At 40.6% G+C, this 24,624-nt stretch overlaps 1 protein-coding gene and 2 pseudogenes across 1 annotated transcript; all 3 read right to left on the bottom strand.

Annotated features, from left to right (window-relative positions):
* Nucleotides 1-1,376: 1,376 nt before the first annotated feature.
* Nucleotides 1,377-2,311, bottom strand: LOC110259652 (olfactory receptor 7A10-like; annotated as a pseudogene).
* Nucleotides 2,312-10,604: 8,293 nt separating this feature from the next.
* LOC146405489 (olfactory receptor 7D2-like) lies at nucleotides 10,605-11,543 on the bottom strand. The gene has a single exon (XM_085012876.1). It carries the CDS (start codon nucleotides 11,541-11,543, stop codon nucleotides 10,605-10,607), a length of 939 nt encoding a protein of 312 aa, XP_084869002.1.
* A 7,274-nt stretch (nucleotides 11,544-18,817) lies between these two features.
* LOC146405490 (olfactory receptor 7D4-like) lies at nucleotides 18,818-19,739 on the bottom strand (annotated as a pseudogene).
* Between the last annotated feature and the right edge of the window lie 4,885 nt (nucleotides 19,740-24,624).

The raw sequence follows: 24,624 nt of genomic DNA on the forward strand, positions 1-24,624 counted from the left end.
AGTTCAGACAGTTGCTTATCAATGTAATCACAGGTAACATATTTTCCTCCCTGAGAATTTTATACACTTTTTTTAAAATTTTATGGCTGTACCTCCACTATGGGAAAGTTCCTCGTCCAGAGATCAATCCTGAGCTGCAGCTGCACCCTAGGCCACAGCTAGAGCAATGCCAGGTCCTTTAAACCACTGCACTAGGCCAGAGATCCAACCCACACCTCCAAAGTGATGTGAGCCACTGCAGTCAGACCTTAACCCACTGCACCACACCAGGAACTCACACCTATTCATTATTTGGTCAAGATTTCATCTAGGAAAGGAAAGCTACCTTTTGAATGACATATATTAATCTTGGAGGAGGCAATTTTCTCTGAACACCATGCCACTGCTTTATATGACTGGCAGTATTCCTTCTATATTTTAATTGAGGTAAGACACTATACAATGACACACACAATCTTAAACACATAAAGAACTTGAATGATGTATACACGCATGTAGCTACCTACCTAGATCGAGATACAAAACACTTTCATCCCCCAGAATGTGCCTTTGTGCCCTGTCCCAATGAATACATACCCACACCCAAAGTGCCCACTCTCCTGACTCCATTCTCCATCAGTTGGCTTTGCCTGCTCTTAGATTCCATCAAAGAGAGACCATATAACAAACACACATCCACGCCTTTAACAATTTTGTCTTTGAGGCTTGTCCATGCTGTTGTGCATGGCACTAATTTGGTCTTTTCATCATGGTGTGGGATTTTTCTGCGCATTGGTATGCCATTTATCCATTCTACCATGGATGGGCATTTGAATTGGTTCCAGTTTGATGCTATCATGAAAACCATTGCTGTAAATTTTTTGACATGCTTCATGGACATAGCACCCATTTCTATCAAGTGTACACCTGACAGAGGGAGAGCAATGGCATAGAGAAGGAATATGTTTGGACTTAGTAGAAATGCCAACCTAATTACATCAAGTTCCACTCTAGAATCAATGTACCCATCAACATGTAGTGTGTTAAATTTCCCATTACTCCAGTTTCGTGCTGGTACTTGGTGTTTTCAATCTTTGGAGTTTTAGCCACTCTGGGGGATGAACTGTTGGCTCTCTCAATATGTCTAGTGATAATGCAGAGAAGACCAAGGGTAAACATTTCTGCACAGGAAATAGGGCATGAATGTCACCAAAGGAAGATAGTGGACAGCAGTTGCACATGGGTGTGTACACTCAAAAGAAACTCAATCAATGGTATTTCAGGAAAAGGAGGACAAGGCATACTCACAATGAAGTCAAAGATTTTGTACTTCTGACTGCCAGGGTATTGTTCTTTGGTTATCAGGGTAACACCCCACTCACAGCACCTATGGCCCTTCACAGGGGGAAGAAAGACCTGCTGACAAATGTCCTCAGGGCCCCCTGTAGGTCCCTGTTCCTCAGGCTGTAGATGAAGGCGTTCAGCATAGGGATGACCACGGTGTACATCACTGAGGCCACTGCCCTCTTTGAGGAGGCAGAGAAGGCAGAACTGAGGTACACACCTAACCCTGTCCCATAGAATAAGGCAATGACCATTAAGTGAGACCCACAGGTGGAAAACACTTTGTACTTCCCCTCCGCTGAAGACATTTTCAATATGGAGGAAAGAATCTTAGAGTAAGAGTAAAGGATCCCAGTCAATGGAATAATACCCAGCAGACCGGTCAGAGAATACAGGGCAATGTAACTGCTGACAGAATCTGAACATGAGGACATGAGCACCTCAGACAATTCACAGAAGAATTGGGGAATATCCGTGTGTGAGCAGAACGAGAGATGCAGCACCATCAGGCTGTGGATGAGAGGGGCTAGGATACTGACAGACCAAGAGACTAGAGCCAGCAGGTCACAGAGGAGTGGGTTCATCATGATCATGTAGTGCAGGGAATGGCAGATGGCCACAAAGCGGTCATAGGCCATCATGGTCAGGAGGATGTTGTCCAAACACAAAAAAACTATGGAAAAATTCATCTGGGTAATGCATCCAGCATACATGATGGCTTTGCTCACTGTCTGGATGTTCAGCAGCATTTGGGGACAGTGGTGGATCTGAAACAAATATCAGAAAAAGAGAGGTGGGAGAGGAAGAAGTACATGGGGGTGTGGAGGCGGGAGTCAGAGCTGACAGCCAGGATGATGAGCAGGTTCCCAAGCATGGAGACCAGGAACATGGACAAGAAAACCCCAAAGAGCAGGAGCTGCAGTTCTGGATCCTCGGAGAGGCCCAGGAGGAGGAATTCCAAGACCCATGTTTGGTTTCCTGCATCCATGGTGCTGATAATTCTGCCAGGTAACCAACAAGGCAATACTAATGAAAACAAACAAACAGGATTCCCCAAATATAAAAATATTTTTATCATATTAATGATCACCCTGAAAGAATACATCAACAGAAGAAAACACACATTTTAGCTAACAATTTAGAGTTCACTCACTGGGAGAGATTACAAATGTCATTATCTTATACAGGTATCATTTTCAGGGTTAATATATTCCCTCCTCCTGATCTTTATCACAAATTGGTGTTTACCTTCAAAATATGTCTCAAGAATCCATCAACTTCTGGGGTGTCCAGCTCAGCATCAGCCCCTTTCAGATGGAGCACATCAATGGTTGGAACAGTCTTCCTTTGGAGGTGCTGAAATTTGCCTCTTGGATGATTCTGCCTTTTCCCACATTTCTTTAGCACTCTAGCAGATCCACATATGCTGGCAGTGCTCTGGCCCTACTGCCCCCGACAACAATTAATTTGAGAAGAGAGTGGTGTCTCACTCAATCTGGAGAAAGAGCTGCACTTGAGAATCTTAACAAATAAAACTCATATTTTAGTTAATAATCTGAGGGTGTGAACTTGATGGGACATATCCACTGAGGGCCTGGGGATAGGGCTGGCCATCACTAGGCTAGCAAAGAAGACAGCCTATGCTTCAGAACCAGTGTACTAAATGCTAAGCTAAGTGTGGATGTAAGTGTCATGTCAGAGATGGATCCTAGAGTCTGATGGCTCTGCCATGAATCCTGGCTCTACATTTCATTGTTCTTGGCCAATTTCTCTGATTCTTAAGTACCTTGGTTTCCTATTGAATGATATTGGATTATTAATGGTACCTACTCCAGGGGATTGTTAGAGGAATAAATGAGCTGATGTTTTAAAGAACAGTACCTGGAACGATGTGGAAATCAAAATAAATCATGTTTTGGTACATTTTAGAATTTGGGAATTTTGATCTGCAGAGCTGAAGGCAGTGAGGGAAGTACTTACAGAGAATTCAATATTGTAGATCACTTGGCATAAAAGAATATGGAAAGGAGAGAGAAATGGAAAGGGATAGAGTTGCTGACCTTGGTTCTGAGGCTTTCCAGGTTGGGGAGCAGCTCTTCAAGACTTCTGGTCACCTTCTTCCCCTGCATTCTGGATAACTATGTTTGTGTTTTCTGGTAATCTTCTATTTTCTATGGAAGCTGGTTTCCCCTACTTTCTATAACTTGCATTCCAGAAAGCATTCACTAGATTATTTCATTAAAAAAAAGAAGCGTCAAAAATTCATTTGACTGCAGAGCTCCCATCATGGCTCAGCTGTTAATGAACCTGACTAGCATCCATGAGGACACGAGTTCAATCCCTGGCCTCGCTCAGTGGGTTTAGGATCTGCCGTTGCTGTGAGCTGTGGTGTAGGTCTCAGATACAGCTTGGATCCTGTGTTGCTGAGGGTATGGGGAAGGCTGGACACCTAGCCTGGGAACCTCCATGTGCTGTGTGGCCCTACAAAGACCAAAAAAAATTATTTGAAATAAAATATATCAATGACGAAGAAAAACGAGTGGACTGACAAAATGATTTCTTTGGGTGGTCATGGCCTTCAAAAATTATTCTGAGGTGGTATCTCATGGTAGTTTTGATTTGCACCACCTCACACCAGTCAGAACGGCCATCATTAATAAATCCACAAATAACAAGTGCTGGAGGGGCTGTGGAGAAAAGGGAACCCTCCTGCACTGCTGGTGGGAATGTAAACTGGTACAGCCACTATGGAGAACAGTTTGGAGATACCTTAGAAATCTATACATAGAACTTCCATATGACCCTGCAATCCCACTCTTGGGCATCTATCCGGACAAAGCTCTACTTAAAAGAGACACATGCACCCGCATGTTCATTGCAGCCCTATTCACAATAGCCAGGACATGGAAACAATCCAAATGTCCATCGACAGAGGATTGGATTCGGAAGAGGTGGTATATATACACAATGGAATACTACTCAGCCATAAAAAAGGATGACATCATGCCATTTGCAGCAACATGGATGGAACTAGAGAATCTCATACTGAGTGAAATGAGCCAGAAAGACAAAGACAAATACCATATGATATCACTTATAACTGGAATCTAATATCCAGCACAAATGAACATCTCCTCAGAAAAGAAAATCATGGACTTGGAGAAGAGACTTGTGGCTGCCTGATGGGAGGGGGAGGGAGTGGGAGGGATTGGGAGCTTGGGCTTATCAGACACAACCTAGAATAGATTTACAAGGAGATCCTGCTGAATAGCATTGAGAACTATGTCTAGATACTCATGTCGCAACAGAAGAAAGGGTGGGGGAAAAAACTGTAACTGCAATGTATACATCTAAGGATGACCTGACCCCCTTGCTGTACAGTGGGAAAATAATAATAATAAAAAAAAATTATTCTGAGCATAGGAAAACTTTTCTGGGCATTCTTTTCTGATGTTATGTGATAGTAATACAAACAGCTGCCAAAGATAGTACAAAAAGAAAACTTAAGTGAATTCCATGCGACAAGGAAGTGCTTATCCACACAGGGGAAGACTGCTAAAGTTAGGAAATATATTGTAGATAATACATAGATACCTCACACAAATAGATACACTCTGAAAGTGATGACAGAACCATTTACCAAAATTGAAAGTCATTTGAAAATTTAAAAGTGCTTCCAGGAGGTCCCTGGTGGCTCAGAGGATTATAGATCTGGCATTGTCATTGCTGTGGCTCAGGTTTGTTCCCTGGCCCGGGAACTTTCACATACTGCAGGTATAGCCAAAAAAGTAAATTAAGTAAATAAAATAAAATGAATAAATATGCTATCAAAGTTCAGGGTTTCTAATGCAAGATGTTTCTAATGCAAGATGTGCTACACGTGGAGGGTCACTTGTAGCACGTAGAGAAAGAGAAACTATTTCCTTAAATGATATGGACAGCCTAGCTCAATCAAACAGGCAGAATCATATGAAGTGTTGAAATGGAAGGCAGATTACCATGGAAGTTATCAGTAAGAAAAGTATACCTAGTCTCATCATTAACATCATTTAATTCACTCTAGAGTCTGGAATCCTCTTAGGAACCATAAACCTAAAATATTTAGGAATATTTTACTAGACACTCTCAGCCACTATTAATGTCCCTGCCCCTGGCATTATTTTACTGCTCACAAAAAAATTTCCATGTGCACTTATATGCACTCCTCTTTCTGAAAGCACTTACTAAGCCCAAATGGATCATCCAGATGACAGCAGGGAAGAATATCTGGTTGCACTGATGGATGGAAGGATGGATAGTGAGAGATCTCCAGAAAGAACATTGGTATGAGATCCAAATAGACCTGAGATCAGCAAGGTGACAATATTCTTCTTGGTCTGGGGTCAATGAGCTGGGAGCACAGGGACAGACAAGGAGCATTTATCCTTTTGGGGACATCCAGATTTGGAGTCTCAAAGTGCCTAATTAAATAAATGTTCCTGGTGTGACTCTATTTCTAAGCAGGTTTGCCCTTGAGAAAGAAAGAACCATAATAAAAATGGAAACTGTGCTTGACAATTCTACTCCCACATGGGAAATTTGTGAACAGTCATTTTTTTTCACATTGGGAGTTCTCTTCTCCTTAGACAGGATGTCCCACATAGCTCAGGATTCTCCCTGAAAAATATCCCATTAGAATCTGAACTGCTTGTTCTTTGCCAGTCAACAGCCTTAAATAGCAACTGTATAGGTCCACTAAGACCCTGACAGCACCCTAAATCAAAGACTTGCTCTACCAGTTATGAATATCTGAATATATTATTCAGAGTATATGAATTTATTTATCAGAATATATGAATATATTATTCATATTCATATCAATATGTGAATAATACATAACACTGTTGCTTCCCTACTTTGTTACTCATCCCTAAAATAGAAACAATAGCTCTTAGTTCCAGGATATTATTAAATGAACAAATAATAATTAAGAGCCTGGTGGTCACTGTTAATAAAACCTTTAACAAGAATAAGAACAGTGAATACCACACTCTTTATTATTATTTGTTTATCTAATCATAACCCTGACCCAAGGGTTATTATCTCTATTTTAGGGATGAATATCATAGTAGGGTAGATGATCAATTCGATGCAATCATAGGCTGGAAGTGGCAGAGTCAGAATTGGGTCAGATGCCTGACTTTACAATAAATAGAAAATTGTGATAGGGGAATTTGACAATAAAAGGGGCCTGCAGGAGTTGCATTGTGGTTCTGTGGGTTAAGGACCTGACATCAGTGGCTTGGATCACTGCAGAGGCCCAGGTTGATCCCCAGCCTGATGGGGTGGGAGAAAGTATCGGACTTACCACCACCCTGGCGTAGGTTGCAGCTGAGGCTTGGATTCAGCCTCTGGCCTGGGAACTGTCATATGCCACAGGTGATACCACTGAAATGAAATAAAATAAAATGATGCATTTATGACATGGTGGGGGTACAAGACTGGTAAAGAATTGGAACAAAGTGGTTGTCACAAGGTAAAAATAGATCTCTACATCCCACTGAACAAAATAAATCATAGGTAAAACGTGTCCAAGATGACAGAGTGGGAAACCCTGAGCCCACTGTCTCTCAAGCCAACACAGGGTCCCTGGGTCAGAGAGCCATAGAAAGGAAGGGCCAGTGCTGCTTGGGGCCTTAAATCCATAAGGTCTTTATATCATCCATTGGTAACAGCTCTCCAGTGAGTTTTTCAGGGTGTGCAAAGCAGGCAAATCTAAAAGGATTCAAATGCGATTGGGCTAATTTTAAAAACTGGATATTTGAAAAGTTAAGTTTGGTGCTGACAGGCTTTTGCACTGAAGAGTCATCTTAACCCACAGGGAAGCTATACACATCCTTGGGGCCAATACACAGAGGCCATCTTTAGTTCATTCACATAACAAGAGCAAAACGTTTCTGAGGGAAGTGAAATCTAAGATTATCTTTTTCTTTTCTTTCCTGTGTGTGTGTGTGTGTGTGTGTTTAGGGCTGCACCTATGGTGCATGGAGGTTCCCAGGCTAGGTATTGAATCAGAGCTATAGCTGCAGGCCTGCACCACAGCCATAGCAACGTGAGGTCCCAACCACATCTGCAACCTATACCACAGCACATGGCAATGCTGGATACTTTTTTTTTGATATGCAAATAGTAATGTATTCATTGCTTAAGGTAGTGGAAGAATTATTATAATCTATTGCATTAAAGTAATTTGTCATTAGAAAGTGATTAGCAAGGAAATTGCTATTAAGCAATCTCTTCAGTTACACAAACTAAATTATTGTGGTATGATGAATTTGTGTAGGCAAGAATCTCAGGCATGGCTCTGCAGGAATTGAACCACTGAGTTATATACCAAAATGACTGAATTCTTACAGTGAAAAAGGCTGTGAAGCCAGTTTATTGTTACGATCACTACTACTAATTCATGGGGTGCTAAATTATACTGGTAAGCTACTGGATTTAGTGACATTAAGCAAGTGTCTTAATTCTTTTCTTTGCTTCAATTTCTTTGTCTTTACCACCAAAATAACCATAACACCAACCTCTCTTCTCTTGGATGATCAAAATGAAAATACAAATGTAAAGACTTTGAAAATGGAATGGCAATGAAGAAAGGTGAAGTGATAGTAGGAGCAATGTTTTTTTTCTGCTTGTACAGCTTGGGGACCAAGTTACACATACATGTATACATTTTTTTCCTCCCATTTTTGTGTTGCGATGTAAGTATCTAGACAGTTCTCAGTGCTACACAGCAGGATCTCATTGTAAATCCATTCCAAGCCCAATAGTTTGCATCCAATAACCCCAAGCTCCCAATGCCTCCCACTCCCTCCCTTTCCCCGCTGGGCAGTCACAAGTCTATTCTCCAAGTCCAAGATTTTCTTTTCTGTGGAAATGTTCATTGTTGCTGTATATTAGATTCCAGTTATAAGTGATATCATACGGTATTCATATTTGTCTTTCTGACTTATTTCACTTAGTATGAGAGTCTCTAGTTCCATCCATGTTGCTGCAAATGGCATTATGTCATTTCATTTTTATGGCTGAGTAGTATTCCGTTGTGTACATCTACCACATCTTCCTAATCCAATCATCTGTCGATGGACATGTGGGTGGTTTCCATGTCTTGGCTAATGTGAATAGTGCTCAATGCTGGATCCTTAACTCACTGAGCAAGGCCAGGGATTGAACCCACATCCTCGTGGATACTAGTCAGGCTCCTTAACCACTGAGGCATGATGGGAATTGCTCTGTCTTTCCTTCATAAAATTTGCAGTGGTTTGGGAGGCTAGGGCTCTCACAGCAAGAGCACCAATAAATCCTGGAATTTTTTATTTCCCTACAAATGGGTAGCATAATGCCCTCTAAAAGAATTTTTTGCAATAATGAAAATGTTTTATATTTGCAGTGCCCAAATATGGTTCTAGGCACATGAGTGAGTGAGCACTTGGAATGTGGTGAATAGTCATGTGTAGCTGGAGGTTACCATCTTGGAGTGCACAGAGGTAGACTATGGGACAGCTCCAGAGATGATGGGCAGCTGACTGAGATCAGGGCTTCGGTCTTGGGCATATATCCAGACAAAACTTTCATTCAAAAAGATACGTGCATCCCTATATTCATTGCAGCCCTATTCACACTATCCAAGAACATGGAAATGACATAAATGTCCATTGACAGATGAATGGATTGAGAAGATGTTGCACATATATTCAATGGAATACTACTGAGGCATTAAAAAGGACAAAATAATGCCATTTCAGCAACATGGATACAACTAGAGATTCTCATACTAAGTGAAGTAAATCAGAAAGAGAGAGACAAATACCATATGATATCACTTATATGTGGAATCTAATTTGGGCGCAAATGATCCTATCTACAGAAGAAACAGATCAGGGATGTGGAGAGCAGACTTGTGTTTGCTGGGGGGAGGGGGAGGGAGTGGGCTAGACTGGGAGTTTGGGATTGGTAGATGCAAACTCTTACATTTAGAAGGGATAAGCAATGACGTCCTACATATAGCACAAGGCACTATGGCCGGTTTTTGTGTTAGAACATGATGGAACATAGTATGAAAAAGAAAAATGGTTGTATACGTATGACTGGGTCACTTTGCTGTACATCAGAAATTGAAGGAATGTTGTAAATCAACTATAATTTAATTTAAAAATTTAATAAAAAAGAAGATCAGAGCATTGGCATAAGCACAGGCCTAGGAACAGGATAAGCCCACTGTCACATGAACTGTGGGTGAGACCTCTTTCAATTCACTCATGGGAATAATTCTCTGAAACCATAAAGTGAATTAGGTACACATGCCCACAGAGTTCCTGTTGTGGCTCAGTGGGTTCAGACATGTTACACTTTTACCATTTCCACATCTCTCACCCATATATTTCCATGAGATTCTTTTCCCATCACCACACCATCACTGGCCCCTGAAAATGTTCCACCTTGCCCCACAGGTTGCCCATACTCCAAGAAATGACCCCCTTCATCTTCATCCCCTGAAAGCCTCCTTATTCTTGAAGACACTGAGAAAAAAGATCTCAGAGGCCTATTGGTGGCTTAATCTGAAATCTAGCATATAGATATACAGACACAGACATGGACATATACTCAATTGTTCTAGCATAAGACAACCCTCTTGTGAATATTAATTTTCTTCTTTAAACAAAGTATTCTGGTGAAAATCTTATCTTTGTCACTGAATACAACACTATTCACTGGCTGATAGTACAGCCTTGAGACTTCTGGCAGTTTGTTTGAACTATTCAAGTTGAACACAGAGAGGGGAACAAGATTTGAAGATGCTGAGAAATATGAAGATATATATGAAAGAAAATCTAGTAACATTGTGGGTAAATTGAGGAGTAATCGGCTGTCCTGGAAATATCCTTCTAATCTCATCCTGGTTAGGAAGATCATTTCATATCACGGACAGCATATATAGAAGGTTTTTGGTCCTTCGGGAGGATGACTTTATGACTATATTGATACGCTATATCTATTGCTAATGCAGACAAGACCAAAGATAAAAATTTATGCACAGGAAAGACGGCATAAATGTGTCTAAAGGAAGTTTGTGGAAAGCAGTTTCTCACGGATGTATAAACGCAGAAAAACCCGTGATGATATTTCAGATAAAGAGGGACAAGTCACCACCACAATGAAGTCAAAGATTTGGTATTTCTGACTGCCAGGGAATTGTTCTTTGGTTGTCATAGTAACTACCCTCTCACAGCATCCATGATCATTCACAGGGGGAAGGAAGACCTGCTGACAAATTTCCTCAGGGCCCCCTGCAAGTCCCTGTTCCTCAGGCTGTAGATGAAGGGGTTTAGCATGGGGGTGACCACGGTGTACATCACTGAGGCCACTGCCCCCTTTGAGGAGGAGGCGGAGAAGGCAGAACTGAGGTACACACCTAACCCTGTCCCGTAGAATAAGGAAATGACCGTTAAGTGAGACCCACAGGTGGAAAATGCTTTGTACTTCCCCTCCAATGAGGACATTTTTAATATGGAGTAAATAATCTTAGAGTAAGAGACAAGGATTCCAGTCAGTGGAGGAATAGCCAGCAGGCCAGTCAGAGAATACATAGCAATATAATTCCTGAAAGCATCAGAACAGGCAGACTTGAGCACCTCAGCCAGTTCACAGAAGAAGTGGGGAATTTCCGTGTGTGTGCAGAATGAGAGATGCAGTGCCATCAGACATGGGATGAGGGGGAAAAGGATACTGACAGACCAAGAGAATAGAGCCAGCAGGTCACAGAGGAGTGGGTTCATCATGATCCTGTAGTGCAGGGGGTGACAGATGGCCTCAAAGCGGTCAAAAGCCATCACGGTCAGGAGGAGGTTGTCCAAGCACAAAAAAACTGAGGAAAAATACATCTGGGTAATGCAGTCTGCATAGGTGATGGCTTTGCTCGCTGTCTGGATGTTCACCAGCATTTGGGGAACTATGGTGGAACTGTAACAAATATCAGAAAAGGAGAGGTGGGAGAGGAAGAAGTACATGGGGGTGTGGAGGCGGGAGTCAGAGCTGACAGCCAGGATGATGAGCAGGTTCCCAAGCATGGAGACCAGGTACATGGACAAGAACAACCCAAAGAGCAGGGGCTGCTGTTCTGGATCCTCTGAGAGGCCCAGGAGGAGGAATTCCAAGACCCATGTTTGGTTTCCTGCATCCATGGAGCTGAGAATTCTGCCATAAAACAAACAAACAGGAGTCCCCAAATATTGAAAGATTTTTATCATACAATCAACCTCCCCCAAGCCAACACACAGGAAAAAAAACTGCACTTTCGATAACAAATTAGTTTTCATTCACTGGGAGTGATTACAGATATCAGTATCTTATACAGTTATCATTTTAAGGGATAATATATTCCCTTCATCTGATCTTTATCAAAAATTGGTCATGCCCCTCAAAATCTGTCTCAAGAGACCACCAACCTCTGTGGTGTCCAGCTCAGCATCAGCCCCTTTTAGATTCTGCACATCAATCGTTTGAACATTTTTCCTTTGGTGATGCTGAAACTTGCCCCTTGGATGATTTTGCCTTTTCCTTCATTTACTTAGTACTCTAGCACAGTCATGTGTAATTGGGTGTGCTCTGGCCCCGCTGCCCCATGACACCAACTAATTTGGTAAGAGAGTGGTGTCTCACTCAATCTGGACAAAGAGCTTCACTGGAGAAACTTCCAAATAAAATTCATATTTTAGTTAATAATTGAAGGGATGGACTTGATAAGACACGTTAACCTAGAATCGGGTGTTAGGACTGTCCATCACTATGCTTGCAAAGAAGGCAGCTTGCACTTCAGAATCACTGTACTGAACTGCTAAGGTGTGGTAGTAAGTATCATGTCAAAAGGTGGATCCTAGAATCTCTCTGCTCCACCTTGAACCCTTGCTCCACCCCTCACTGATCTTAGCCAATTTCTCTGCTTTCTCACTTCCTCATTTCCTACCTGGTGAAACGGGATTATTAATGATACCTACTCCAGAGGATTGTTGTGAGAAATAAATGAGTTGATGTTTTAAAGAACAGTGCCTGGAATATTATGGAAACATAGAGAAACCATGGCTCAGTACATTTTAGGATTTGGGAATTACCGTCTGTGGAGCTGAATGCAGTGACACAAGTTCTTAGAATGGGATAGTGTAGATCACTTGGCCTAAAAAATATGGGAAGGAGAGAGAAATGGAAAGAGATGGAAGTGATGATCTTGGTTCTGATGCTTTCCAGGGTGGGAAGCAGCCTTTCAAGACTGCTGGTCACCTTCTAACCCTGTATTCTATTTAAATATGCTTGTTCTTTTCTGTTAATCTTCACTTTTCCATGGAAGCTGCTTTCACTGGGATTCTATAACTTTGATTCAAGAGAGAACTCAGTAGATTATATTCCTTAAAAATAGGAAGCATCAAAATTCATTCTGATAGAAATAAAATATGACAATGAAGAGAAAAATGAGTAGAGTGACAAAATGATTTCTTTGGGTTGCTATGGCTTTCAAAAATTCATCCAAGCATAGTAAAATTTTTCCAGGCATTCCATTTATGGTGTTGTATGACAGTAATACAAACATCAGCCAAATATAGTCCAATAATATCAAAATGCATTCAACATGACAAAGAAGCATTTATCCTCACAGTTGAAGACTGCTTAAAATTAAGAAAAATATTGTAAATGTATACATAGATACCTCAAACAGATATATTCTGAAAATGATGACACAACCATTTACCAAAATTTAAGGTCATTTGTAAATTTTAAAGTATAAAAAATAAATTAATAAATAAAATAAATGTGTCTCCAATGGGCAGGGGGCTATAATACAAGATGTGTGGTTGGAGGAACACTTATAGCACATTAAGAAAGATAAACTAATTCCCTAAATGATAAGGAAAATCTAGCTCAAAAAACAGGCTGTATCATACCAAGCCCTGAAATGGCAGTCAGATTACCATGGAAGTTATAAAGAAAATAAGTCTCATTATCAGCATCATTTAATTCACTCCAGAGTCTGGGTTCCTCTTAGAAGCCACAAACTTAAACTCTTTAGGAATTTTTACTAGAAGCTCTTAGCCACTACTTTGTCCATGTCCCTGGAGTTACTTTGCTGCTCACAAAAGCCTCCTCCATGTGCATGAATACACACTCCTCTTTCTGAGCACTTACTAAGCCCAAATGGATCACTCAGATGATAGCAGGGAAGAATATCTGGTTGCACTGATGGATGGAAGGATAAAGGATGGTGCAAGATCTCCAGAATGAAAAATGGTATAAGATCCAAATAGACCTGGGATCAGCAAGGTGACAATATTTTTCTTGGGCTGGGGTCAGTGAGCTGGGAGCACAGGGACAGACAAGGAGAATTTATCCTTTCAGGGGCATCCAGGGTTGAATTCTCAAAGCACCTAATTAAATAAATATTCCTAGTGTTACTCCATTTCCAAACAGCTTTGCCCTTGGGAAAGAAAAAACATAATAAAAATGGAAACTCTGCTTGACAGTTCTATTCCCACATGGGTAATTTGGGGACAGTCATGTTTTTTTTCACCCTATGATTTCTCTTCTTCTTAGGCATGATGTCCCACAGGGCTCATGATTCTCTCTGAAAAGCATTCAATTAGTATCAAACTACTTGTTCTTTGCCAGTGATCATCCTTAAATACTGATTGTATAGGGCCACTGAAGACCCTGACAGCACCCTAAATCAAAGACTTGCTCTATCAGGTGTGAAAATCTGAATATATTATTCAGAGTATATGAATATATATGAATAACACACAACACTGCTGCTTCTCTACTCTGTCAAACATCCTAAATAGAGACAATAACTCTTAGCTCAGGATTACTATTAAATAAAAAAATGTTGATAAAGAGAACAGTGTTCATTGTTAAGAGGACTTATTAAAAATTTAATAACAGTGAATACCACACTCTTTATTATTATTCATTCATTTAATAATAACCATGACATAAAGGTTATTACCTCCATTTTAGGGATTAATAACATAGAGAAAATGATCAATTTGTTGCAATTATATCCTGTAATTGGCATAGCTGTGACTGGACAAAATGTCTGACAACAAAATAGATAGAAAAGTGTGACATGGTAATTAGAAAATAAAAAGGGGCTTTTAGGAGTTGCTGCTATAGTGTAGTACATTAAAGATCTGACCGCAGTGGCTTGGATTGCTGCAGAGACCTGGGTTTGATCCCTGGTTTTGATCCCCAGCTGGTACAGTGGGTTAAAATATCAGGCATTACCACAGTTCTGGTGTAGTACACAGCTGAGGCTCAGATCCAGTCTCTGGCCTGGGAGCTTCCACATACCACAGGTGTGGCCATAGACATAAATAAAATAAAATAAAATAAAATAAAATAAAATAAAATAAATAAAATAATAAAATAAAATAAAAATGAAATAAAATAATAAATTTTTAAGATAATGGGGGAAAAGACAAGCACAGAGTTAAAAACATTGGTTTTCACATGGTAAAAATGATCTGATTTCTACATCTCACTGAACAAAATAAGTCATAGGTGAAAAGTGTCTGAGATGGCAAAGTAGGAAACCCTGAGCTCACTTTTTCCCACAGGAACACTGGGTCCCTGGGTCAGAGAGCCATGGAAGGGAAGGGCGAGAGCTGCTTGAGGCATTAAATCCACAGGTCCTTTTATCATCAATAGGTAACAGCTGTCCAAGGAGTTTTTCAGGGTGTGCAAAGCAGGCAACTCTAAATGGATTCAAATGCGATTGGGCTATTTTTAAAAACTGGATGTTTGAAAAGTTAAGTTTGGTGCTGACAGGCTTTTGCACTGAAGAGTCATCACCCACAGGGAAAATATACACACACTCGGGGCCAATACGCAGAGGCCATCTTTGGCTCATTCACATAACAAGAGCGAAACATTTCTGAGGGAACTGAAATCTAACATTCTCTATCCTTATTTCGTATACTTTCCAATGTCTTGGGAGGCTAGGGCTCTCACTGCAAGAGCACCGAGAAATCCAGGAAAATTTTATTTCCCCACAAATGGGTAGAAAAATGTTCTCCAATAGAACTTTTTGTGATAATGAAAATAATTTATATCTGCACTGCCTAAATATGGTACTAGGCACATGGGTGAGTCAGCACTTGAAATGTGCTAAATAATCATGTTTAGCTGGTGGTTACCATCTTGGACTGCACAGAGATAGACTATGAGACACCTCCAGAGATGAAGGGCAGCTGACTAAGGTCCTGGGCATATTTCCAGACAAAACGTTCATTCAGAAAGACACATGCACTCCTATGTTCATTGCAGCACTGTTCACAATAGCCGAGACATGGAAACAACCTAAATATCCATTGACAGATGAACGGATTAAGAAGATGTGGTACATAGATACAATGGAATACTATTCACCTATAAAAAAGAACAAAATAATGCCATTTCAGCAACATGGATGCAACTAGAGATTCTTATATTAATTGAAGCAAGTCAGAAAGAAAAAGACAAATGAAATATATCACTTATGTATAATTTAATATGGCACAAATGATCATAGCTACTGGAGAAACAGATCAGGGACATGGAGAGCAGACTTGTGTTTGCTGCAGGGAGAAGGAAAGGAATGGAACTGACTGGGAGTTTTGGATTGGTAGATGAAAACATTTACATTTAGAATGGATAAGCATTGGGTCTTATTGTATAGTACAAGGCACTATGTCCAATCTCTTGGGTTAGAACATGATGGAAGAGACTATACAAAAAGATATATATGTATGACTGGGTCACTTTGCTGTACATCAGAAATTAAAGGAAAGTTGTAAGTCAACTATACTTTCATAAAAATTTTTTTCTAAAAAAGTATCATGGCATTGGCATGAGCACAGGGCTAGGGAGACAATAAGCCCACCATCACATGAACTGTGGGTGACTGCTCCTTTTCACTTTTCTTCCAGAGCAATGGTGAGAACAAGTCTCTGGAAAACTTTCAGTGAACTCAATATACATGCCCACATAAGACTTTCTACTCTTTCACTCTTTCCAGATCTCTCACCCATATATTTTTTTATTATTATTTTATTTTATTTTATTTTATTTATTTTTTCCACTGTACAACATAGGGACTAAGTTACACTCACATGCATACATTTTATTCCTCCCTTTGTTCTGCTGCAATATAAGTATGTAGAGAGAGTTAGCAATGCTACACAGCAGCATCTCATTGTAAATCCATTCCAAGATTAACAGTTTGCATCACCCATATATTTTCATGTGACTCTTCTCCTACCACCAAACATCTTTGACCCCTGAAAATATTCCACTGTGCCCACTGGCTTGTCCATGCCCTAAGAAACACCCTCCTTCGTCTGTGTCCTTTGAAATCCTCCTAATTCTTGAAGACACTGAGAAGGAAGAGCTCACAGGCATGTTGGTGGCTTAATCTGAAATCTAGTATATAGATGTACAGATACAGACATGGACAGACACTTGATTGTACTAGGATAAAGCTATAAAGCTGTAAGACAACCTTCTCATGAATATTAATTTTTTTCTTTAAACAAAGTAACCTGGAGATAATCTGATCTTTGTCACTGCATACATCACATTCATTGCTGATAGGGACAGTCTTGAGACTTTGGTTGTTTGACTGAACTATTCAAGTCTGACTTTTTGTTTGGGGAAGGCAACAAGGCGTTAAGATGCAAAGAACTACAAGGAATAGATGGGACAGAAAATCTAGTGATATTCTGAGTAAATGGAGGAGCAATGGGCTGTCCTGGAAATACTCTTCTCCTCTCATCCTGGATAGGATGATCATTTCATATCACAGACAGCACGTATCACTCTGGGAGGAAATTATGAATATGGCACTTAACAGAATGAGATTTTCATATTTTAAAAATCTTGTTCAAATTACCATTAGGAACTAATACAATTTTTTATGGTCACACCCAGGCATATCGAAGCTCCTGGCCAGGGGTTAAATCCAAGCCTAAGCTGCAGCAATGCAAGGTCAGAGATCAAACCCTGGTGCCTGTAGTGACCCCAACCTTTGCAGTCTGATTCTTAACCCACTATGCCAGAGAGGGAATTCAATAAATAATTATTTTTAAGTAGAATATTAGCACAAAATATTTTTGTTAAAAAAATTTAGAGTTGATTTACAATTTTCTGTCGATTTCCGTTGTACAGCTATAAATATATACACTTTGGTTTTCTCATATTATCTTCTATGATGTTCTACCACAAATTATTGGTTCTCTACGGTATAAAGCTAGACCTCATTGCTTATTCATTCTAAATATAATAGTTTGCATCTACTAATCCCAAAATTCCTGTCCATACCACCTCCTCCCCCTCTCCCTTTGCAACCACAGGTCTATTCTCCATGTCTGTGAGTGTCTGTTTGTGATGCAGACAGGTTCATCTGAGAGCACAAGTTCTTAATATCAAAAAACAATTATAGGGAAAACATGGATTGGAAGCAACCTTATGCAGACAAATACGGGAAACATTTTTATAACGATTTTGACGAATAGGAAGCCTGACAAATCATTGTATATAGAGAAAATATGGGCAACTTGGGAAATTGTATCAGAAAAGAGATGAGTTACACAAAGGCTTCCATTTATTTCCTAACCCTCTGGACTGCCATACTACAAACAGCTAAGGGGCTTGTTAACAACAACAACAACAAAAAATGTGTTTCTCGAAGTTCTGGAGGCTGGAAGTCTGAGATCAGGAGGCCAGTATAATCAAGTTCTAGTGAAGATTCTCTTCAGGGTTTCAGATTCTCCACTGCTCTATTGTCCTCTCAGGGCAGAAAACAGAGAGAAGGCAGGTGCTCTCATGCTCTCACATGGGTACCCATCCTATCATGGGGGCTCCCTCCCCATGACCTTACCAAATCTTAGCCACCTCCCAAAAGCCCCACATCCCAACACCATCACAAGGAGAGTAGGGTTTCAACACAAATGTTGGGGGGCCCGAAACCTTCAGTCCAGAACAAGTATGAATGGGGCAGTGCAAACTTTAATTAAGAATGTGAAGGGCTGCTGCTAAGACAAATTGTTTGTCTCCAGAGAGTACTACTGTACAGAATAAGTTTGAGGAGACACTCACAGAGTAGATTCATCTTTCTTACCCAAAACGGGCTTTGGTGTCAATGGAAAACACAAAATTTGAGCCATTCTGGTGGGTGATTGAGGACTGTCTTGATTGTGTGGAGGAGACCAAGGATGAACATTTGTGCACAGAAAAGAGGGTATAAAAGTCACAAAAGGAAGTTCTTGAGACTTGCTTTGGAGGTAAAAACATGGAGGAGACTCAAGCAATGGTATTTCAGATAAAGAGGGACAAGGCACTCCCTCAACAAAGGCGAAGATTCACTGTTTCTGACTGGCAGGGTTTTGACCCTGGGTTATCACAGTAACTCCCCACTCACAGCATCAATGGCCCTTCACAGGGAGAAGAAAGACCTGCTGACACATTTTCTCAGAGCCCCCTGCATGTCCCTGTTCCTCAGGCTGTAGATGAAGGGGTTCAGCATGGGGGTGACCATGGTGTACATCACTGAGGCCACTGCCCCCTTTGAGGAGGAGGCAGAGAAGGCATAACTGAGGTACACACCTAACCCTGTCCCATAGAATAAGGAAATGACCGTTAGGTGAGACCCACAGGTGGAAAACGCTTTGTACTTCCCCTCCACTGAGGACATTTTCAATATGGAGGAAATAATCTTAGAGTAAGAGACAAGGATCCCAGTCACTGGAGGAATACCCAGCACACCAGTCACAGAAAACAGCATGATGTAATTGCTGAGAGCATCTGAACAGGAGGACTTGAGCACCTCAGCAGGGAATTTAGGTGTGTGTGCAGAATGAGAGATGCAGCACCATCAGACTGTAGAGGAGGGTGATTAGGAAACTGAGGGACCAAGAGACGAGAGCCAGCAGGCAACAAAGGTGCAGGTTCATCATGGTCCTGTAGTGCAGGGGGTGACAGATGGCCACAAAGCGGTCATAAGCCATCACGGTCAGGAGGAAGTGGTCCAGGTACCCAAAGATTAAGTAAAAATACATCTGGGTGATGCAGCCTGCGTAGGTGATAGCTTTGCTCACTGTCTGGATGTTCACCAGCATTTTGGGGACAGTGGTGGATCTGAAACAAATATCCGAAAAAGACAGGTGGGAGAGGAAGAAGTACATGGGGGTGTGGAGGTGGGAGTCAGAGCTGACAGCCAGGATGATGAGCAGGTTCCCAAGCATGGAGACCAGGTACATGGACAAGAACAGCCCAAAGAGGAGGGGCTGCCATTCTGCATCCTCGGAGAGGCCCAGGAGGAGGAATTCCAAGACCTCTGTTTGGTTTCCTGCATTCATGTTGCTGATAATTCTGCCAGGCAAACAACAAAGCAATGCTAATTAAACAAACAGCAGTACCTAAGATAAAATTTTATCTTTATTAATGACACCTCAGAAATAAACACAGATTTTGGTTTTGTTTCTCTTTTAAGTCAATTGGTAAATTATTTGTGTATTTATTATTTTTGACCAATAATTTGCTATTCAATATCTGAGAGCATTACAAACCTCATTATCTTATACAGCTATCATTTGGGGGGGAAACTAATCTCCTCTTCTTATCTAATCCAGAGGCAAGTAGCCATTGTCTCTAGATGAATAGTCCATCGTCCTTCATGGTGTGGGTCGCTATTCACCATAATACTGCTGTACTTTGGCAAAGGGCAGCTGCTTTGTGTACCCTAAGTGTTCCCAATGACCCAGAAAGTAAAGGATTACTACCTGCAACTTTCAGAACCTGGGTGAGCCTGTGCCCATACCAAGTTGTTAACTAGTTGACTATCACACACTCTTTAGGTTGGCAGCTTGCTGTCTTGCAATGCACAGTGTCCATCCCAGGTCATGCCCAGCAATGTGGATGCCTGGAAGTGCCGCCTCTCAGGTTGCACTTTTACAGAGAGTAGCTGGTGGGTCTGGGCACAGTAGTCATCCAAGACCCTGAGAGAGGACACTCCCTCCCACTCCCCTGAGTGTTTCTGCCTCTCCCCTCAGAAAAGAAAAGCATAGGGAGCTCCCACTGTGGCTCAGCAAAACAGATCCAACTACTATCCATGAGGATGTGGGTTTGATCCCTGGCCTCACTCGGTGGGTTGGGTATCAGGTGTTGCCCTGAGCTGTGGTATAGGTCGCAGACGTGACTCGGATCCGGAGTTGCTATGGCTGTGGTGTAGGCTGGCAGCTGTATTCGACACCTAGCCTGGGAAATTCCATATGCCTTGGGAGTGGCCCTAAAAGGCCAAAAAAAAAAAAAGGCAGGTTGGAGGCTGCCCTTCCAGGGCCACCTTGATGTGCCCAGCTGCAGCTCCTGAAGTTTTCCCTTGACTGTCTCCCCTCAGGGATGCTGTAAGATAGGCCAGGCTCCTACCACCATGGCCTTGGCATTTCAGCACTTCTGGTCTCTACATAACAGTTAACTTGCTTCTTTTGTCTGACAAAAACAATGGCCATCACGTAGGTAACAGCAGCAGGCACTCCTTTAAGCTATTTCCTGATGTCAGCTCATTTAATCTTCACCACAGCTCTAGGCAGAAGCTTCCATTTTAACCTCCATGTTAACTGAGGTAGAGGAGTGTCAGGTGATTTGCCTAAGGTCACTCAGCCAGGAAGACACAGTGTGGCAATTTGATGCCCAGCATCCTGAATTGTGCCTACTGTGAGGGGACATTCCAAAGCGCCCAGAGTCTTCAACATTGTGCCATTTCACTAAAAACAACCATGACTAGAACACAATCGGAGTGACCTTTTTCACCTCTGAAAGCACAGTATTTTAAAATATAACAATAATCAAGTGTGGCGGTCTTATTTCTGGTAGGGTAACACTTGTTAAACCAGTTTCAGCCTCAAAGAGTCAAATCTGGAAATAATGTTTTGTATGTAACATAAGTGCACATGTTACAGGTAAATGCACCAAGATGTAAATTGTTATCCTGCTGCAGTTTCTAAAATTTCCATCAAAATTTTACATTACCTTTTTTTTTCTTTTTTGTTCACATCCATTACATATGGGGGTTCCAGGCAAGGGGTCAAATCTGAGATGAAGCTGCAACCTACACCACAGCTGAGGCAACACCAGCTCCTTAAGCCTCTGAGCCACAGCAGGAACTCCACATTACTTTTTTTTTCTTTTTTAATCACCAAGCATATAAAGTGCTAGAAGATTTTTCAATGTTGGAACAAATGGCTTAACAAGAAATCTAAAAAAAAAAAATCAGGCAGTAAATATTGAGAAACAAAACTATAGATCTGTGAATTTTTAAAACAAGAAAATGTTTATGTTGACTAATTCCAACTTATTATTTCACAAACAATAATTTTTCCAAATCTTGTCCAATCAAATTTTAAAATGAGCTATCAAAAGTACGCAGATTCTGGAGTTCCCATAGTGGCTTGGTGGGTTATGAACCTGAGTAATATCCATGAGGATGCAGGTTTGATCCCTGGCTTCACTCACTGGGTCAGAAATTTGGCACTGTTGTGAGCTGTGGTGGAGGTCAAAGATGTGGCTTGGATCCTGCATTGTTGTGGCTATGGCATAGGCCAGCAGCTGCAGCTCTGATTCTACCTCTAGCCTGAGAATCCATAAGCTGCAGTTGCAGCCCTAAAAAAAAAAAAAAAAAAAAATTCCTTGTTAACATGGCACACTGTTTCAGCAGGATGGCATTTGGAAATATCCCTAAAGCTTCTCAGTATCCCAACAGATATTCAGATCAGTGACAGATCTGCGTGAAAGTTTATTATTTTATTAAAGTGATTTTTCTTATGCTAGGAATTCCTTCTACGTATGTTCTTGCACTTCTGTCATTCTACCACAAGTTTTCAAACACTAGGACTCTTTCATAAACATACACAGAAACCATCAATTATTTTTGCTTATGATATTCAAATGAAAATGACTAAGAAAAAAGTGATCAAGAATGCAAAACAAAAAATACACAAAACAGAAAGTCAGGTAGAGAGAAAGTAAAAATATATATAAGAGATGATCACATAAAATTTATATATAATAGTTGAAATATAAAAGTAAACAATTTTCTAGAAAAAATAATGTGAAGTATGATAGTTCATTCTGATAATAAATGAAATATACTCATTAAAAGGAACAAATGAGCAAAGTAACAAAACTCTTTGCGGGAGAGGTGGAACATAGCCTTTAAAAACTCTTCCCAGCATACTAAAATATGATACTATATGACAATAATACAAAGAGCTATTAAAGAGAGTACAAAAAAGAAATTAAAATGAACTATTTATGGAAATGAGCATCATGAGTATTGAAGATGGCTTAATAAATAAGAAATCTATTATAGATTAATAAATGCATACCTCACATAAATAGATACATTCTGGGGAAAAAAGAGAACATCATTTAACAAAATTTAAAATCAAAATCATTTGTAAATTTAAAAATGCTTCCCGACAGCAAGTAGTTGTAATGTGAAGTGTGTGGTCGGAGGTCACTTATAGCACATAAAGAAAAGGAAGTTATTTCCCTAAATAGAAAGCAAAATCTAGCTCAAATGAACAGGCAGTATCAAGCCTTGAAATGACAGTCAATTTACCATGGAAGTTATAAATAAGATAAGTATACCTAGTCTCATCAGCACCATCATTTAAGTCACTCCAGAGTCCTCTCAGGAGCCACAAGCCTCAAATCCTTGGGAATTTTTATTAGAAGCTCTGAGCCACTACTCAAGCCCCTGTCCATGGGGTTCCTTTACTGCTCGCAAAAGCCTCCTCTGTGTGCATGAATACACACTCCTCTTTCTGAAAGCACTTCCTAAGCAAAAATGAATCATCCCGATGATAGCAGGGATGAAGAATCTATTTGCACTGATGGATGGAAGGAAAGATAGATGGTGAGAGATTGAGTTGGCATGAGATCTAAATAGACCTGGGATCAGCAAATGGCAATATTCTCAGTCTGGGGTCAGCAAGCTGGGAGCACAGGTATAGACAAGAGCATTTATCTTTTCAGGGGCATCCAGGGTTGAATTCTCCAAGTGCCGAATTAATGTTCCTAATGTGACCCTATTTCTAAATAGCTTAGCTCTTTTTAGGAGAGGTGGAACCTTAATGAAATGGGAACTAGGCTTGACAATTCTATCCCCACGTGGGAAGTTTGGGGACAGTGATGATTCTTTCAGTGTTGGCGGTTGTCTTCTTAGGTATGATATCACAGTTCAGGATTCTCTGAAAAATATCTGGTTAGAATCTGAAATGCATGCTCTTTGCCCATCAAAAGCCTTCAGTACAATTATACAGGGCCTGCTATGTTTCTGACAGCACCCTAAATCAAAGACTTGCCCTGTCAGATATGAATCTAATAATTCATGACACTGTTAGTAAAACTTGTTAAGAAAAACAATGGGTAGAAGGATGGACTGGGAGTTTGGGATTGGCATTGCACATGGTGGTATATGGAATGAAGGGCCATAAGTGATGGAGAATTCTCCCAAATATTCCATGATTATCAATGTGGGAAAAAAATCTGAAGAGAATGACCATGTGTATGTGCATAACTGAATCATTTTGTTGTACAGCAGAAGTAATCACAACATTGTAAATCAGCTCTACATCAACAAAATTTTAGAAATGAAATTAAAAACTAAAAATATTGGAGTTCCCCTCATGTCTCAGCTGTAACAAAACTGACTAGTATCAGTTTTGGACTCGGGTTTAATCCCTGGCTTCTCTCAGTGGGTCAGAGATCTGGCATTGCTGAGAGCCATGTTGTAGGTCCCAGACATGGCTAGGATCCTGCTTGCTCTGCTTGTGGTGTAGGCCAGGGGTTACAGCTCTGATTAGACACCTGGCCTGGGAACCTCCATATGTCATGGGTGTGGCACTATAAAAGAAAACATATATATATAAAATAAAACTTAGTCAAGTATGATGGCCTAATTTCTGGTGGGAGAACACTTGTTAAACCAGTTTCAGGCTGAAAGGGTCAAATATGGAAATAATCTTTTATATGAAACATAAGTGCACATGGATAGGTGGCCAAAAGTAAATGTATGAAGATATAAAATGTTATCCTATATGATTCCTTCCATGTGATGTATTCTGCATTTTCTAAGATTTCCATCATCATTTTGCATTATTTTTTATAACAAGCACATGAAATTAGAAGAGTTTAAAAGTTTTAAAAGTTGGAACAAATGACAACTAAATATAATAAAAGAAT

The sequence above is a fragment of the Sus scrofa genome, chromosome 2 (assembly GCF_054392235.1).
Source record: "Sus scrofa isolate SSC_HxYL_T2T_F1_AM1 chromosome 2, Sscrofa_HxYL_maternal_Yorkshire_Landrace_v2.0, whole genome shotgun sequence".
Lineage (NCBI taxonomy): Eukaryota > Metazoa > Chordata > Mammalia > Artiodactyla > Suidae > Sus > Sus scrofa.